The sequence below is a fragment of the Cynoglossus semilaevis genome, chromosome 11 (assembly GCF_000523025.1).
Source record: "Cynoglossus semilaevis isolate Cse_v1.0 chromosome 11, Cse_v1.0, whole genome shotgun sequence".
NCBI classification, from domain to species: Eukaryota; Metazoa; Chordata; class Actinopteri; order Pleuronectiformes; family Cynoglossidae; genus Cynoglossus; species Cynoglossus semilaevis.
In genome coordinates, this window is record NC_024317.1 from 2,944,084 (window position 1) to 2,957,184 (window position 13,101).

The following is a 13,101-nucleotide window of genomic DNA, read 5'->3' on the forward strand; positions in this document are numbered from 1 at the left end:
TATATATATATATATATATATATATATATACAGTATATATAAATAGACTACAGTTACATCTACAGTATTTAACTAATGGGATATGTTGCTTATATAGCGCACTCTGCAGGTAGCGAGGGAGAGAAACATGCTGATTGTTCTTTAACACTGGTGGTTTAAATTCAAACTTGTGTTAAAAAACAATGAAAAAATAAAATATAAAAATATTTTTCATTTCCAACTCTTTGTCGTTTAGCCACCATTGTTTCTACCTAGTCATAAACAACAACCTTTGTTTTCTCTGCTGGTTGACTGATGTGGAAAACCTTCTCTGAATGATAAGTTATCTAACATGGGATTTTTTTTTTTTTTTTTGTGACATTCCAACCTTACTTTCCACAGACGTGACGTTGTGTTTGGCCAAGCGGTTATAAAACGGTGGTGTGGTGAGGTTAGAGCTAAATCTGTATTTACTTTGTTTGGACCAAACTGAGGTGCAGACAACCACACACCAGGGAAACGCTGCTGAAGTGTGTCAACACAACTGCAGGTTTGTAACAGAGAAGAAAAATCCAAATAGATTTTTAAAAACCAAACAAACATCACCACTGAAGTGTTATTTTTTACAGGATATAAATTTAGGCCAAACCTGCAGAGAAAACCTGCTGTGTTTTCTACAGTCAAGGATCAGACTCTAACTGGTACAAGTCAGTTTCTACCAGTCAGAGTGTCGTTGTTTAGGCCTCAGTCTAATGACCTGCCATTGACTGGAGAGCAGCTACGACGCCGTCGTTGACAGAAGCTGTTGAATATCTACTGTTTACATCTGACTGTCTCTCTCTCGCTCTCTCTCTCTCTGTGTTCTCACAGATCCGTGTGCCGTATCCGGAGCTAAGCCCCTCAAACCCCAGCGTTCCCTGCCAGGAACACCTGTTTCTCTCACGCAGTATCCACCGGACCTGAGAGCATCCATGGAGGAGAAGTTCAAAGAGATCGCGGAGGTACAGATGGTTGTTGGTGGAGACGAGGAGGTCGAACGAACACAGGCGTAGTCTGCCGTCACATCAGTGACTACAGTCATTTATCACTCATTCACGTTGTTGTTCGTTGGTCACTTTTTGTTTTTTCTGTCTCCTATCAGTAAATTAGCAAAACAAAATCTCTGAATAATGAATAGAATTAATTATAAATACTAATGTACATTTAGCAGGATCTCCATCATTTTCAACACAACATGCACATATTTAGAAATTTAGAAATCAGAAAATCAGATACAGTTTGTCAAGAAACTGAACTCACCCCCTCTTTTTTTTTTTTTTTTTTACTGTCACATTTTACCAAAATTGTTTCATGTTTTTTCATGACAACATGTCGTTCCTGTGTAGCTGACTGTAGGAAAGAAGGGAAAGTAAATAATGTTCTTAAAGTATTAAATTTCATTGGTAGGAAACTCCATGATCTGCAGTTTTTTACCAGTTAAAATAAAAATTTAATCTGTTTGTCAAACATGGGTTTATCTCTTAACTGAACAAATAATGTTGGTATTTATTGTTGTAGTAGTAAAAAATATTCCATTGTGTTTAATTTATTTTTTGTCTTTCGTCTTGTTAGTCCCAGTTTCTCTGCTTAAAAAAAAAAAGATTTTTCTGACCACTAGGATATAAACTATAAAATGTTGACTCTTGTGTCGACTCCAGGAGCTGTTCACTCGCAGCATGACGGAGAGCGAGATGCGCAGCGCTCCGTACGAGTTCCCGGAGGACAGTCCCATCGAACAGCTGGAGGAGAGACGACACCGGCTGGAGAGACAAATCAGCCAGGACATCAAGTGAGACAAAAGGACAAAAATAAACTCTGTTTTTACACACACACACACACACAGACACACACACACGTCGATCAGCTTCCAACATGTCAGGTGTGTTGCTAACTAACCACTGGGTGTCAGCATTTCAAAGTTTAATAGGAGGTGGGTTCCTTCTGGGTGGTTCAGCTCTGTTTGTGACACGCCCCCTGCAGGCAAACAGGGCTCACTGCTTCTAACTGATATGGTGTTTGCCAATTCGTGTCCCTGTCTTTTTGATCCAACACTAACTGAGGTTGATGTTGTTGATGTTGTAATGGAGCCACTCTGTTTGTTGTGCTCTTCTCTTGGTGTCTCTGTTCATGTGCTTACTTTCCTTCTCACTGCCTCTGACGCCCCCTCCTGCCCCCCCCACCACACTGCACCACTGCATATCACCCCCAGGCTTGAACCGGAGATCTTGCTGCGCGCCAAGCAGGACTTCATGAAAATCGACAGTGTGACAGACCTAGAGTGAGTGAGCGCTGCTTCAGTTTGTTTGATATCTGCAGTGACTTTTTTTTTCTTTCTGTTTCTCATTTGTCCTCATGTACTTTGACTTCGTCTCTGCTTGCTTCGTTACCTGACGTTTTACTGTGTGTCATGACTCTATGCAGCTCATGTCGGTGTCAGTGTCTGCACAGCTTATATATATATGTATGTATATATTCCCTGTGTTGAAATGAACTTCATCGCCCCCTGCTGGTTACTTGAGATAAACGTTGGTGTCAGTATTTCTCTTTGGATTCCTACTAACTGACCTAAAACGAGTCTCTACCACTTCATCCTTGTTTCAATGGTCATTGGTGAGATGCAGCCGATCCCCCCTGTGGCTGGATGAGGGCACTGCATCCAAGACAGTTCAGCAGTCCATCACAGGGACAGGAACTTTCCACTCACGTTCACAGCTGTGGTCAATTGAGAGTTAACAACGACTCACTGGTCTGTGGTGTTTTAACCACTCTTCAACAGTGTAAACAAGGCCGTAGTTATACTGTTTTTACAGACATTAAATATGACTCAAAACTTTTTTTTTCCACACACGCGGTACTTTTCCTTAAAAAAAAAAGTACTTCCTTCAAGTGACATTTTGTTTTTTCTACTTTTACTTAATGTGCTGTTTACAATTGACTTTTAGTCAGTTCTGCTAAATCTCTTAACGTAGCAGAGACTTTGAAAAAAAAAAAAGAATTTAAGAACAGAGATTTTCAAAGGTGAGTCACCATTTTGAAATAAAATATAAAGTCTTTATCCTCAGGCAGCATGTCAGTCTGTACGTTTTATCCTTCCCGTTGGCGTTCTTCATTATTTTTATTATTGTTCCAAATTTCTCAGGATAATGAAGGACAGCGGGGTGGACGATGTTGACATGGCCATGAAGGAGAGAGAAATACCCATGGAGCGGGAATATCAGCGGGTGTCCATATCTGGAGAGGAGAAGTGTGGGGTGAGCAGCTTCAGTCTTTTTTTTTTTCTTCCGTTGTTTTATCGCCTGAACTCGGACAATCGACATAAAAAAAAGAAGAAAGAAAACTCAACTCCTGCTGCAGCGGCTCTCACAGCAGTGCACTGATTTTCTGCAGGTGCCGTTCACCGACCTGTTGGACGCCGCCAAGTGCGTGGTGAAGGCCCTGTTCATCCGGGAGAAGTACATCAACAGATCCATGCAGAACTTCTGTAAGACCACGGCCCAGGCCTTACAGGAGCTGGGGATGAGGAACATGGACCTGGGCGTCTACGACGACCACCAGGACACCCCCGTAGATGCTGGTGCGTCGGCAGAGCTGCTGTTTGTCACTGATGACTCAGCAGGTTTAATATGAAGAAGGTTTGTTTAAAGCTCTTTATTAAAACTGCCCCTCTGTGCCCCCCCCACCCCTGACCCCTGACCCCACCCCTCCCAGATGCTCCTTTTCACCCGCCTGTTTCAGAGACACATCCCTACGACAACATGGACCCACAGAGCATGCCCACGGACTCAGGATACGGGTGCAAGATGGTGGACGGAGTTGTCCACGTCTATGTCAACAAAGACAACATGGACAAGTGCGTATTTATCTGTATTTGTCGTATGTAGGGCTGTCAATCATCAACAAAATAATAAATAAATAAATCAAGTTTCCAGTCTGCCGTTACACCTTTGAAGCTGCCTCTTTACAGAAGTGCGGAGGTGGACCTGCCGTATCCAGATCTGAAGGAATACATCGCCGACATGAATGTGATGATGTCTTTGATCATCAACGGACCAGTGTGAGTTTTCATCTGACGCCATTCAACGTCCGCGGTCGACTGCCGCTCTGACATGACTTCTGACAGAAACACTCTCTGTTTTTTTTTTTGTTTTTTTTCCATCCGTGCCACAGGAAGTCTTTCTGCTACCGCCGTCTCCAGTACCTGAGCTCCAAGTTCCAGATGCACATTCTCCTGAATGAGATGAAGGAGCTGGCAGCTCAGAAGAAGGTTCCTCACAGAGACTTCTACAACATACGGAAGGTAAAGTTGGCATGTTTTCTTTTAGTTCAGTCATGTTTTGGAGTCTTCGCCGGGAAGAAGACATAAAATAAAAACTGTATTTGTTAATAAAGGGATGGATACCTGTCATACACTCAAATCACCACTAGATGTTGCCTAAGTCATCACACTGGGGACATTTTGTGATAAAACAAATTAAAAGAGAAATCTAAACGCCACGGGACATTTTTGAACATTTTATTCACCACTTAGATTTACTAACTTGAGCGCTGACCAACTGCTCTCTATTGCCCCCAGGTGGACACACATATACATGCATCATCCTGCATGAACCAGAAGCACCTGCTGAGGTTCATCAAGAGAGCCATGAAGAAGTACCCGGAGGAGATCGTCCACATCGAGAACGGTCGAGGTCAGACCCTCAAAGAGGTCTTTGAGACCATGAACCTGACGGCGTACGACCTGAGCGTCGACACCCTGGACATGCATGCGGTGAGAAAAAAAAAAAATTATAAACTAATTTTGTTTGAGGAATATGCAACTGGAATAAAATGTTTGTAGATCCCAACCTGTTCCTCCTTCTCTTCAGGACCGCAACACGTTCCACCGCTTTGACAAGTTCAACTCCAAATACAACCCAATCGGAGAATCCATTCTCAGAGAGATTTTCATCAAGACCGACAACTGCATTAACGGAAAATACTTTGCACATATAGTCAAGGTGTGGAGTAAAAAAAAAAATATATATATATATATATAAACTTGTCTCCTTTATGTAATCAGTCCAGATCATTTGGATGAATCCTCTTCTCATCTTGGTGCGTGTTTCCAGGAGGTGATGTTTGACCTGGAGGAGAGCAAGTACCAGAACTCTGAGCTACGTCTGTCCATCTACGGTCGGTGCAGAGACGAATGGGACAAGCTGGCCCAGTGGGCCGTCCATCACCGGGTCTACTCCAACAATGTGCGCTGGCTCATCCAGGTGCCTCGACTGTTGTAAGTTTCATCTCTCCTGGGAATGGAAGAATGAAGTCTTTTTATACTTTTGATTTGAAGTCGTTTTCTGTCAGAGCGAAGCAGAAAAAACATGTCTGTAAACATTTTCCTCCTTGGTGTCGTCACTGTGGTTTGAGTTGGACTCACATCCTGTAGAGATCAGGGCGATCTCTGGGAGAAGTCAAAAGTAGAAAAAAAAAAAAAAAAACAAGCCGACACGAGAGTCGTCCCAGTCCGACCACAGTTTTATTACAGGCGGACGATCGTGACGTACAGGAGGTCGTTTTAAGTGCAAAACAAAAAAAAAATTTCCAGCAGTGGAAGTGACATCATCCTGGCTACAGGAAGTAATCATTCCAACCTATTAAAACAATAACTCTGTCCGTGGTAACTTTATTAAGACCTGGTAGCTGTACACAGTATTGAGGAGTACTCATGGAAATATAAAATAAAAAAATATTCAGACTTTAATAATAACAGATGTCCATGTTTTGTCTTCCCCCTCCCTCCGTCCACAGTGACGTGTACCACACCAAGAAGCAGCTGGCCAACTTCCAGGAGATGTTGGAGAACATCTTCCTGCCTCTGTTTGAAGTCACCATCGACCCCCGCAGTCACCCCGAGCTCCACCTCTTCTTAGAACACGTCGGTGTCTCTTCACACCATCGATCCACACACGGTCGTGACGTTTAACTCTCTTATGGTCTTCTTTTTTCTTCACCATCGATCCACACACGGTCGTGACGGTTGACTCTCTTATGGTGAAGGTGATTTTTTTTTTCTTTTTTTTTCCCCCGCTGGCTCCAACAGGTGGTGGGCTTCGACAGCGTGGACGACGAGTCCAAACCTGAGCAACACATCTTCAACCTGGACAGTCCGCTGCCGGCCGACTGGACAGAGGAGAACAACCCCCCCTACTCCTACTACCTGTACTACACCTACGCCAACATGACTGTGCTGAACCACCTGAGAAGGTAGAGCCACCAGTTGAGAAACCTGCTGTTCAGTCGGCCTGTGTTTAAAACCAGATTTTAAGACTGTTTTTCTCTGTTGAAATGAAAAAAAAAGACGACGAGGTTTTCATACCTTCGTCCTGCGACCTCACTGCGGGGAGGCGGGGCCAATCCACCACCTGGTGTCAGGTTTCATCCTGTCGGAGAACATCTCTCACGGACTGCTGCTCAGAAAGGTCAGAGTTCAGCTCTAAAATATAACCAGTGGGGAGTTTTCACCCTAACCTTCACCTGTTGGTCGCTCCTGGGCTGAGCTTTTTTTTATTTATTTTTTTCCCCTCCTCCCTCCAGGCTCCAGTACTGCAGTATCTGTACTACTTGGCCCAAATTGGCATCGCCATGTCTCCGCTGAGTAACAACAGCCTGTTCCTCAGTTACCACCGTAACCCCCTGCCGGAGTATCTGTCCAGAGGTCTGATAGTGTCTCTGTCCACTGATGACCCTCTTCAGTTCCACTTCACTAAGGTCAGTTTGGCTCCTGGATCGTCAGAGCCTGATTGGTTAAAAAAAAACAAAATTAAAAAATCATGGGGCGTGTGTGTACTCACAGGAGCCCCTGATGGAGGAGTACAGCATTGCCACTCAGGTGTGGAAACTGAGCTCCTGTGACATGTGTGAGTTGGCACGAAACAGTGTCCTCATGAGTGGATTTTCACACAAGGTAAAATAAATAAATTCTTTAAAAAAATTCAAATTGTTGAAGGAAGGTCAAAAGGTCAAATGACATCATTATGAAACATTATAAAATACTAGTACTTTGTTATTCTATAATAATGCAGGATGTTAATTGTTTAGAGATTTTTATGTCAGAACTGTTTCAACCCAGAAGTGTCACAAAAACATGTTTACTCAAAAGTCAAACATAAAAAGAAATGAATTAAAATTGAAGTTTTCTTTTTTTTTTTTTTTTACTCCTACACCCAGTCATCTTCTTCACACTGTTTCCAGGTCAAAGGTTATTGGCTCGGCCCCTGTTATGTCAAAGATGGTCCCGAGAGCAACGACATCAGTCGCACCAACGTCCCCGACATCCGCGTCGCCTACCGCAGCGAGACGCTCATCGATGAGCTCCACCTGATCACGCACGCCGTTCGCACCGATGAGCTGGACACGATCAACGAGGAGGAGGACGCCCTGTCCATGGGCCCGCTGCCTGGGGGGCGCTGAACGCCCTGTGGTCCGGACGGTGGGACGCTGGAGTGACGGTGTGTGTGTGTGTGTGTGTGTGAGAGAGAGAGAGAGGGAGAGAGAGGGAGAGTTTATATGTACTGTTCATCACATCACCATAAGAGAAGCCAAGGATCCATAAACTTGTCTCCTTTATGTAATCAGTCCAGATATTTGGATGAATCCTCTTCTCATCTTGGTGCGTGTTTCCAGGAGGTGATGTTTGACCTGGAGGAGAGCAAGTACCAGAACTCCGAGCTACGTCTGTCCATCTACGGTCGGTGCAGAGACGAATGGGACAAGCTGGCCCAGTGGGCCGTCCATCACCGGGTCTACTCCAACAATGTGCGCTGGCTCATCCAGGTGCCTCGACTGTTGTAAGTTTCATCTCTCCTGGGAATGGAAGAATGAAGTCTTTTTATACTTTTGATTTGAAGTCGTTTTCTGTCAGAGCGAAGCAGAAAAAACATGTCTGTAAACATTTTCCTCCTTGGTGTCGTCACTGTGGTCTGAGTTGGACTCACATCCTGTAGAGATCAGGGCGATCTCTGGGAGAAGTCAAAAGTAGAAAAAAAAAAAAAAACAAACCGACACGAGAGTCGTCCCAGTCCGCCCACAGTTTTATTACAGGCGGACGATCGTGACGTACAGGAGGTCGTTTTAAGCGCAAAACAAAAAATGTTTTTCCAGCAGTGGAAGTGACATCATCCTGGCTACAGGAAGTAATCATTCCAACCTATTAAAACAATAACTCTGTCCGTGGTAACTTTATTAAGACCTGGTAGCTGTACACAGTATTGAGGAGTACTCATGGAAATATAAAATAAAAAAATATTCAGACTTTAATAATAACAGATGTCCATGTTTTGTCTTCCCCCTCCCTCCGTCCACAGTGACGTGTACCACACCAAGAAGCAGCTGGCCAACTTCCAGGAGATGTTGGAGAACATCTTCCTGCCTCTGTTTGAAGTCACCATCGACCCCCGCAGTCACCCCGAGCTCCACCTCTTCTTAGAACACGTCGGTGTCTCTTCACACCATCGATCCACACACGGTCGTGACGTTTAACTCTCTTATGGTCTTCTTTTTTCTTCCCCGCTGGCTCCAACAGGTGGTGGGCTTCGACAGCGTGGACGACGAGTCCAAACCTGAGCAACACATCTTCAACCTGGACAGTCCGCTGCCGGCCGACTGGACAGAGGAGAACAACCCCCCCTACTCCTACTACCTGTACTACACCTACGCCAACATGACTGTGCTGAACCACCTGAGAAGGTAGAGCCACCAGTTGAGAAACCTGCTGTTCAGTCGGCCTGTGTTTAAAACCAGATTTTAAAACTGTTTTTCTCTGTTGAAATGAAAAAAAAAGACGACGAGGTTTTCATACCTTCGTCCTGCGACCTCACTGCGGGGAGGCGGGGCCAATCCACCACCTGGTGTCAGGTTTCATCCTGTCGGAGAACATCTCTCACGGACTGCTGCTCAGAAAGGTCAGAGTTCAGCTCTAAAATATAACCAGTGGGGAGTTTTCACCCTAACCTTCACCTGTTGGTCGCTCCTGGGCTGAGCTTTTTTTTATTTATTTTTTTCCCCTCCTCCCTCCAGGCTCCAGTACTGCAGTATCTGTACTACTTGGCCCAAATTGGCATCGCCATGTCTCCGCTGAGTAACAACAGCCTGTTCCTCAGTTACCACCGTAACCCCCTGCCGGAGTATCTGTCCAGAGGTCTGATAGTGTCTCTGTCCACTGATGACCCTCTTCAGTTCCACTTCACTAAGGTCAGTTTGGCTCCTGGATCGTCAGAGCCTGATTGGTTTAAAAAAAAAAACAAAATCATCGTCAGAGCCTGATTGGTTAAAAAAAAACAAAATTAAAAAATCATGGGGCGTGTGTGTACTCACAGGAGCCCCTGATGGAGGAGTACAGCATTGCCACTCAGGTGTGGAAACTGAGCTCCTGTGACATGTGTGAGTTGGCACGAAACAGTGTCCTCATGAGTGGATTTTCACACAAGGTAAAATAAATAAATTCTTTAAAAAAATTCAAATTGTTGAAGGAAGGTCAAAAGGTCAAATGACATCATTATGAAACATTATAAAATACTAGTACTTTGTTATTCTATAATAATGCAGGATGTTAATTGTTTAGAGATTTTTATGTCAGAACTGTTTCAACCCAGAAGTGTCACAAAAACATGTTTACTCAAAAGTCAAACATAAAAAGAAATGAATTAAAATTGAAGTTTTCTTTTTTTTTTTTTTTTACTCCTACACCCAGTCATCTTCTTCACACTGTTTCCAGGTCAAAGGTTATTGGCTCGGCCCCTGTTATGTCAAAGATGGTCCCGAGAGCAACGACATCAGTCGCACCAACGTCCCCGACATCCGCGTCGCCTACCGCAGCGAGACGCTCATCGATGAGCTCCACCTGATCACGCACGCCGTTCGCACCGATGAGCTGGACACGATCAACGAGGAGGAGGACGCCCTGTCCATGGGCCCGCTGCCTGGGGGGCGCTGAACGCCCTGTGGTCCGGACGGTGGGACGCTGGAGTGACGGTGTGTGTGTGTGTGTGTGTGTGAGAGAGAGAGAGAGAGAGAGAGAGAGAGTTTATATGTACTGTTCATCACATCACCATAAGAGAAGCCAAGGATCCAGTGCTGTCTGCACTCACTCGCTCACTCACTCGCTCACTCACTCACTCTCTCACTCTCTCACTAATGTTTTTCCTTTGCACTAAATATATATTTGTTTAGTTTTTGTCAGTATGAGAAGGTGTTTACCAGGAAACGACCAGTGCTGCTTTGTTTTTGTTTTTTTCTGGATAAGACATACAGTACCACAGTTCACCATTAGAGGTCAGTGTTTACCAGAGATGTAACGATGCATCGCAAATCGATTACAATACAGCGTGACAATTCGCATCGGTTGAAAAAAAAATCTCAAAAAGTCACTGGTCAGACCATGACACTACACACTCTAGTACAGTAGGTGGCGGTGTGCGCCTAAAAACGTTGGTTATGACCCGCTGTTTACAGTGTTCCTGTAAAGAAAGGAACTCTTTCCAGTCCCAGGTCCACGGAACCATTTCAGTTTTTACAAATAAAGGATCGTTTGATTTGGTCAGAATTTATCTGGAGCTCATTTTGTCAAAAAAAAAATGGCAATGTGACAAAAAGTTGCAAATCATATCGTATTGTGTGCATCGTCACATCCCTGGTGTTTACGTCGTCTCACACACACACACACACACACACTCACGTGACTCCTGTCAGTCACTGCTGCTGAATCCGTTGAAAACACAGACAACTGTCAAATGTTTTCAGTTTCTAAGAACTACAATCATCGTGTGTCAACGTCGTCTCTCAGTCAAACTGGAAACACAGAAGCCTCAGCCTCACTGCTGTAGTGCTCATGAGCAAACGGATGAATACACACATCCAGGAAAATGTAATTCTTTTCGAAGAAATTTTTTTTTTTTTACAGAGAAAACTAACATGTTATTTGAGAAGCTAACGTCGTTAAACAGAGTTTCAGCTTCAGTTTCCTGATCTACAGTAAACAAAAAAAATGTAATGGTCAATAAAACCATCAAAGTAAACCACAGATCATGTTTCAAAGTATTGAGAAGTACTTCAGTACAATGACATTTTCCTAGGGGGCGCCAGGCGTATAAACTAGGGAGGTCCGATATTAGCATAATGACAATATATCGGTGAGAATCGTGATCATTTTTTTCCTCCAATAATGAATTCCAGATATTATAATGTCTGGGTTTGACCTGGAAATGGTCATGAAGTGAATCCTCTGTCTTGAACCCAAACGGATTAATTAATTTCGTAAAATATTTGGACAACATCGGCAAAAAGTTAACATCGGACTTCTCTAGTCTAAACGTTTTTGTCCTGAGTCCGTAGTGAAGTGGAACTGAACTGGGGGCCATCAGCTGTAAACATTCCATGAACCGACCTCATCGAACCGGCCAGCACTGCTGCAGCGCCACCTTTCTGTGATGAAGCTGCCTTTTTGTTTTCATATTTCTGTGAGAAAAATAGAGATGAACCATTTTTTAATAATGTTTTTTTTTTTTTTTTTTTACACATGAACAGATGAAGGGTGACCTTTATCGTTTGTAGCCAAGACATTTTTCATGTCCTGTCCCTTTAAGGGATCTGAACGTTGTGGAGTTTACCTTGTTTATATCTGGTTAATGTGCACCACCTGGTCCACAGTGCCTTTTTTTTTTTTTTTTTTTAGCTCTGCCCACTGTTTGCCAACCCTCCTCCGAGCTGTTTACATACGTTAATGTCGGCTTTTTGTCACGCAGCGTTTTTTTTATGAATTTTATTTTCAGTACGTTTGGCCTTAAAGCTGTAGAAATGAAACTCAAAGCCCGGCCCCGTCCGGCCGCTCGCTTAGTGTAAATAGTGTTTAAGTCAAACTCTGTTGCATGTTGGCATGATGATGATGATGATGATGATGATGATGATGATGATGATGAAGGAGGTGAACGAGCCGACGGGCAGCTGTCATTTGTAGCAGCAGGAGGTTAAAGGTTAAAGCTGCTGACCAGACTCAGGAGCCTGTGTCGTGTTGGGTGTTTTTTGTTTTTTGTTTTTTGTTTTCTATAAAGAGAGCAAATAAATTAAAATTCAGGATTCCTTACCATGCCGAAGAGTGCAAAGCATGCTGGGACATGGATGGGACAGTGGCATGGTTCATGTAGCATTTATTTTCTACAAAGTTCTTTTGTAGTAAAGTTGGTTCATTTACTAAAAACAATGCAATACATTTTATAAAATAATGTTTTAAAAAATATGAAAGTTGAGTCGAGAGGTGGAACCAGCTGCTGAATGAGCGTGACTTCACACGGGTGCAGGTGGTAACCGTCGGTCCTGGCGTTTCTGTTGGAGGTTTAAAATGATTCATTTGTTTAGAGATTAGAATAAATCTGGTAATAAATAATATAATATTGTTCATTAAGATTACTGAAGTTTCAGTGCATTTTTAGAAAATATACCAACTTTTCTGGAAGTGCACACACGCACACACACACACCTCTGTGTACTGTAAAATCGTCACATGACTCCACCTTCTCACTGGATTTCGTCCAAACTCCCGTCAAAGACTGTGAAGCCTCCACGATGCTAAGGCTGGGGAACGAAAAAACTATTAAAAAAAAAAAAGAAATATTAGCTTTATTTGAATTTGAAACCATTTAAATAAAACAACTCTGATGTCGTTGAACGCACGCGTGTTTGCTTTGGTAGAAGAGAGGCCTCGGAGCGGCGGCCTCGGAGCGGGGAGCGGCGGCGTCAGAGCGATGCACTGGAGTGTTGTATATAAGTGTATTTTTTTAAAGTGACAGAGATGAGAGATTTTATATTCACAGTTTATGGACTTGGTTTTGATTCCACTCACAGTGTGGATAAATGTGTGTGAACGTATTTTCTTCTCCAGGCTGTGTTGACAGTTTTTTTTTTTATTTTGTTGAATTCATTTGACACGTCTTTCTGTCTTTACTCATAATTCACCCTTCACTACCGAAGGTCACATGTTCGATGCCCTCATGTTAGGCAAAGTGACCCATAGTCAACATTACTGCAGTTATATTTATGTTATATATAAAA

The 13,101-nt window shown here is 43.4% G+C and overlaps 1 protein-coding gene across 7 annotated transcripts in view; it reads left to right on the forward strand.

Annotated features, from left to right (window-relative positions):
* The window catches only part of ampd2a (adenosine monophosphate deaminase 2a), a 24,899-nt gene extending 12,242 nt beyond the window's left edge, over positions 1-12,657 (forward strand). For 3 of the 7 annotated variants that reach the window (XM_008319882.3, XM_025059841.1, XM_025059842.1), the window contains 17 exons: positions 850-980; positions 1,677-1,807; positions 2,228-2,296; positions 3,158-3,269; positions 3,406-3,592; positions 3,727-3,868; positions 3,983-4,072; positions 4,186-4,315; positions 4,592-4,786; positions 4,884-5,015; positions 5,127-5,290; positions 5,809-5,935; positions 6,101-6,264; positions 6,359-6,479; positions 6,595-6,768; positions 6,854-6,964; positions 7,228-7,603. In XM_008319882.3, coding sequence (XP_008318104.1) covers positions 850-980; positions 1,677-1,807; positions 2,228-2,296; positions 3,158-3,269; positions 3,406-3,592; positions 3,727-3,868; positions 3,983-4,072; positions 4,186-4,315; positions 4,592-4,786; positions 4,884-5,015; positions 5,127-5,290; positions 5,809-5,935; positions 6,101-6,264; positions 6,359-6,479; positions 6,595-6,768; positions 6,854-6,964; positions 7,228-7,470 — 2,423 coding nt within the window. In that variant the 3' untranslated portion in view covers positions 7,471-7,603. Of the gene's footprint in view, positions 1-849; positions 981-1,676; positions 1,808-2,227; positions 2,297-3,157; positions 3,270-3,405; positions 3,593-3,726; positions 3,869-3,982; positions 4,073-4,185; positions 4,316-4,591; positions 4,787-4,883; positions 5,016-5,126; positions 5,291-5,808; positions 5,936-6,100; positions 6,265-6,358; positions 6,480-6,594; positions 6,769-6,853; positions 6,965-7,227; positions 7,604-7,683; positions 7,848-8,363; positions 8,491-8,581; positions 8,746-8,839; positions 8,961-9,075; positions 9,250-9,374; positions 9,486-9,748 lie in introns of those variants that run through there. The other 4 variants (XM_017036610.2, XM_008319914.3, XM_017036611.2 and 1 more) reach the window with 4 other exon arrangements.
* The last annotated feature ends 444 nt before the right edge of the window (positions 12,658-13,101 follow it).